The sequence below is a fragment of the Triticum dicoccoides genome, chromosome 6B (genome assembly GCF_002162155.2).
Source record: "Triticum dicoccoides isolate Atlit2015 ecotype Zavitan chromosome 6B, WEW_v2.0, whole genome shotgun sequence".
NCBI lineage: Eukaryota > Viridiplantae > Streptophyta > Magnoliopsida > Poales > Poaceae > Triticum > Triticum dicoccoides.
In genome coordinates, this window is record NC_041391.1 from 429222667 (window position 1) to 429228166 (window position 5500).

The following is a 5500-nucleotide window of genomic DNA, read 5'->3' on the forward strand; positions in this document are numbered from 1 at the left end:
TGTTTCTAATATGACATCCTGAGTTTGATCCCCAGACAGGCATCTTTTTTGGAGCTACAAAATATGTTTACAAATTTGTAAAGTGTTTGCACTTCACAAGACATTCTGGTATTTTTTTGACAACAGTTGCGATCAAATATTTAAAAATATTCGTATCTGCGCTAGAAATTGGTTCTTAAGATTCTGCACTGTTTTATAACCAGCAAAGCTCATCTGGTCAATTGGTTGGTGTGTGATGTTTCTAATATGACATCCTGAGTTCGATCCCCAGACAGGCATCTTTTTTGGAGCTACAATATGTTATCGGACCCTATTGCTATTTTCATGGGCCGGCCCAGATGTTTGAGAAAATAATGTACGATCGTAACAATTAACGCAGTGCCTCATGACGGACGAAAAATATTATGACCAAACCAAGAATACCTATTCCCTTTAATAGTAGGTATAGATATAGATATGTTAGCCCATGATTACTTCCATAATAGTGTGATTATCTAAATAATTGTTTATCAATTCATGCCTGTGATTAACCTACCTAAATAAATTTTAGAATTTTATTTGATAGTCAGTTATTTGGTAAAAACTTATTGTCTTGCCAAAAAAACATAACTTTATTTAGCAGGTCAATAAAAGACAAGAGGAAAGGGGATGCTGGACGAAGGATAAGGTGGATAACACAACGTTAGACTCTTTTTAAGCAGGAGAGATACGGGTATCCTAGATCTATCTTGGAATCCGTTTCTGAACTGCTCCGGTGGTCACTTTGTCCACAGCCAGACGGCATAAATAGGGGGCGGCGCTCACAATCTTTTCCACACCGAAACCTGCCTATCCATCGCTACCAATACACGACCGACCACCTAGCAGTAGCTAGCGTGCTGCAACTTTGTGTGACAGTCAGATCAGATGGCCTCGCCGGCTCTTCTCCGCTACCTGGTTGTGCTACTCCTCCTAGTAGGCTGCCTCGGGTGGCCCGTCCCACCTCCTCCGAGGATGGTCGATGGCATCACGGCCATATACAACTTCGGGGACTCCATATCGGACACCGGGAACTTCATCCGGGAAGGCGCCGTCGGGCTGATGGAGCACACCGGGAAGCTCCCCTACGGCTCCGCCATCGGCGGCCCCACCGGCCGATGCTCCGACGGCTACCTTATGATCGACTTCCTCGCCCAGGATCTTGGGCTGCCGTTGCTGAGCCCGTACCTCGACAAGGGCGCCGACTTCACGCACGGCGTCAACTTCGCCGTCACGGGCGCCACCGCCCTCGACACGGCGGCCCTTGCCAGGATAGGGGTCAACATGACACACACCAACAGCTCCCTCGCTGTCCAGCTCCAACGGTTCAAGGATTTCATGGCCAGCACCTCCAAAACCCCCTCAGAGGCGCGCGAGAAGCTGGCGAGCTCGCTGGTCCTGGTCGGAGAGATCGGCGGGAACGACTACAACTACGCCTTCGCCATGAACAGCCCTCAGCCCAACGGCGGCCTCAACAACATCGGGCGCATGATAACCGGCGCGGTGGAGTCGCTGGCCCTTGTCCCGCAGGTCGTCAGGTCCATCACGGGCGCGGCCAAGGAGCTGCTCGACATGGGCGCCACGCGGGTGGTGATCCCGGGCAACTTCCCGCTCGGCTGCGTGCCGAGCTACCTCCACGCCGTGAACGAGACGGACCGGGCGGCATACGACGGCAACGGCTGCCTCATCGGGCTCAACCTCTTCGCGCAGATGCACAACGTGCTGCTGCTGCAGGGCATCCGGGAGCTGCGCCAGCTCTACCCGTCCGCGACCATCGCCTACGCCGACTACTTCTCGGCCTACGTGCAGATGCTGAGGGGCGCGTCCAAGATGGGATTCGACGCGGCGGCCGCGACCAAGGCGTGCTGCGGCGCGGGCGGCGGCGCGTACAACTTCGACATGGACAGGATCTGCGGCGCGCCGGGGACGGCGGTGTGCGCGAGGCCGGAAGAGTACCTTAGCTGGGACGGCGTCCACCTGACGCAGCATGCCTACAAGGTCATGACCGAGCTGCTCTACCACCGAGGCCTCGCGTCTCCTGCGCCGGTGAATTTCCCGCGCATGTAGATCGCCTGTGGTTGGTTTCGAGTTTCGACACTTTCAAAGTGTTCGCCCCGCCGTTTGTATTTTATTTTCCTTTTCGAGTCTTGTGGAGTGTGGACGGTAGTTTGGTGTTGATGTATGTAAGAACTTTTGTGGCGGCACATGAATGGAAGAAATAACATGTGATTGTGCATATGGGAACCCGAATTCGGAAGTTTCCGAGGCCATTGTGTATCTGAGACCATTCAGGTGAACAGGTGTTAGTTTCATTGTGTATGTGAGGACATACACTACAGGAAAAACATGTGTTGCCTTGGTATTTCTTTGTAAGCCGGGTGTAATTTATCGGTCACTCAGCTTATAGCAGGGTAAGCCAAATATTTACATCAAGGCACACGACGAAGAAAGTGCCCTCAGCTTACGACGTCGTACGCCGAGAAACTACCGAAGAACACTTTTTCCTGTCCATATTATGTCATCTTGCTTATTGTGATAATCTGTTTCTTGCAGACTTAATATTTTGAAATGCATGCTGGATAGTGATTTTGGGATGGAGTATTAGTAGTAGATGCAGTCGGATTAATGGTCTACTTATCGCGGATGTATGAGATTATACCATGAATGATCAGAATCATAAATATTGCAGTTTGGTCGATTGCCCAACTATAATTTGTTACCATACCATTCGCCTATTTTCGCGAGAGATACCACTAGTGAACATATGGCCCCTGGCTCTATTATCAATTATTGAATTCCTGTACACAATTGCTACTATTTACTTGTTACTTTGTTACTATCTATCTCGATCATTTGCGTTTGATCATGTAATTAGCAAACAAGGGGGCAAGTGTGTGTGTGTGTTTTGTGTGCGGGTGCTATTGACTTTGCTAGTTGGGAGACTCCTACTGAATTGGTAACCTTGGAAAGACTCCATTAGATTATGATGTGTACACATACATAATAGTGTCATGCAGATGTATGACTTGACAATGACAAACTAATCCCTTCGTTCCTAAATATTTGTCTTTCTAGACATTTCAAATGACTACTACATACGGATGTATGTAGACATATTTTAGAGTGTAGATTCACTCATTTTGCTCCGTATGTAGTCACTTGTTGAAATGCCTAGAAAGACAAATACTTAGGAACGGAGGGAGTAAGACCGAGTGTGCGGACACATCTCCTTCGGGACAGGAACTGTCGGGGCTACGGTGTCTGTGGCGGCACAAGAACATACTGCACATTGACCATCGGATCATTAGAGCTACTAGAAGAACGCCCGTGCGTTGCAACGGGGCCACATTAACTTTAAGAGTTCAATATTACGACATTGGCGACCTTTTTTACCATCAAATCCTCACACACACAGACACACACTCTCCCTCCCTCTTCCTCACTCTCTATCCCCCTCTCCCTCTCTCTCTAACACATACACATATCCATTTTATTGGGTACGGGACCATAATCCATCTATTTCACACATACACGCTAGTGCATAACAATATGGATTATGTGTATTATATTTGCCACCAGAACTGAGGGAATTAATTTCATGTAAATCGACCAGCCACAGCTCCAAGAATACGCGGACGATGTGGCTCGGGTCGGCGTCGTCGCTGTCCAGCGCGGGCCACGGGCCCGCTTCCAAGTGCACGTGAAATGCACGTCTTCACAAATATTATAACCAGATGTGAGAAATCACATGCATAGAAAAGACATTTTGATAGCAATCCAAATATCATACTCAATTGAATACCTAACCTGGACAATACTCTTATTTCTATGCGCCAGAAAAAATGGAATAGCAAAGCTACGTATGCCTACATACGCTCAGATTATATATAGGAATCTTGGGTGAACAATTGCAACAAAGCACTAAGCAGCGATAAATTTAAATAAAAAATCCATTAACTATGCAGGCAGCAGGCTTGTTACAACATAGAGAGATAGGAAAATGTCACCTCCAGTAATATAGCGCAAAGGAGTGGAACGAAGCATGAATGAGCGGTTGTCTGTTCTTCTCCATGTACATGGATCAGCAGTAGAGGCCAAGTATATAAGTACTTGACTGAACTCCACTCTTCGTGTACGGAGAGCCATGTCACCTTCTCGCCGCTGCAGCATGGGAGGACGGCTGGTTCACGTGACCCTCCAGCTGGGGGATCCATGGTGGCTGACCGTCGAGCTCGAGGCAAAGAAGTTGAGGGCAGCAGTGGCGAGATCCATGCCGTCCAACCGGGCGAAGAGGAGGTCGCCGGGGAGGGATACATCGGCAAGATCCGGTCACCACGCGACCTGAAGAGCAACAGTGATCTCCACAAGTTGTAGGCCGACGGCGTGCTCCATCCCCTGCGATGGGGTGACCATGGCGGTGGCCACAGCTCCTCATGCTCGCCTCGATCTCGGTGACACACCCTTAGTGTAGGAGGCAGCAACGACCTCGACGAAATCATGGCCTCCATCCGGGAACGCATGAAGGACCTCGGCCCCGTCGCTACTCCTCCCGCCGTAGCCGCACGCGGCAGCGGACCGTGGGTAGGAGGGCAGGCGGCGTCGCCTCGGCTGACGGCAGGGAGCAGCGTTGATTTCGGGTAGGTGGCATCGCGAGGACGGCCGCGGCCGCGGGGAAGCACCCCGATCATGCTGCCAGGCCAATCCTTCTCCTCCGATCCCCTATCCTCGAAGATTGCGCCGCCCCGGTCGTGTTGTTTCCATATATTATGCCATTTTTCCTGTACCTAAACAAACGCGGGCGAGCGGATGGCAGAGTTTTGGTCCGCCCTCTAAAATTGCTAAACGCACTTTTGGTGAGGATTATTGTTAATAAATGAATTCAATCAAGTCACTCTAAATAAATGGATTCAATCTTGTGACTCTAATTACTTCGGATTGTTATGTGCACACTAAGCGGGGTGCACTTAGGAAAGAAAATGTTTTCTAATTAAAGTGATTGAGTGATTCAAGGTAAGGTTAATTAATTTAGATTTGATTTTTAGTGATTGTTAGTAAAGTATGATGCGTCTTTAAAATCTTTTATTTGTTTCCTTAAAATCTATTATTTGTTTCCTAAAGAAATTTGCAATAATGGAAGGTATCGGTTGATTTGGATAAGTTAGTAAATTTAGATCCGTGATTGCGTGCACGTTTGGAAAGTGCTGATTTGCAAGGAAAGAGCCGAGGGGTAAATAAACCGGTGAATAAGAAACCAACATCGAAAAAAATCTACGACGGTTAACCTACGAAAAAAAACCGGACGAAAGTGGTGGGACGAAAAAAACCCTGGAAGCGAGACTACCAACTGCTCCATTAGAAGTAGAGATTAGTACTTCTGCTTGGGGCTGGAACATGGATTGATGGACTTGATGTTGGGGCTAAAAGATGGATGTACGATTGTGTTGATGAATTGGCAGGTGCAAGAAAAACTGCTTCATCAAAA

At 48.4% G+C, this 5500-nt stretch overlaps 1 protein-coding gene across 1 annotated transcript; it reads left to right on the forward strand.

Annotated features, from left to right (window-relative positions):
* Nucleotides 1–842: 842 nt before the first annotated feature.
* LOC119325719 (acetylajmalan esterase-like) lies at nucleotides 843–2247 on the forward strand. Its single transcript, XM_037599453.1, has one exon. It carries the CDS (start codon nucleotides 907–909, stop codon nucleotides 2083–2085), a length of 1179 nt encoding a protein of 392 aa, XP_037455350.1. The 5' UTR covers nucleotides 843–906; the 3' UTR covers nucleotides 2086–2247.
* The last annotated feature ends 3253 nt before the right edge of the window (nucleotides 2248–5500 follow it).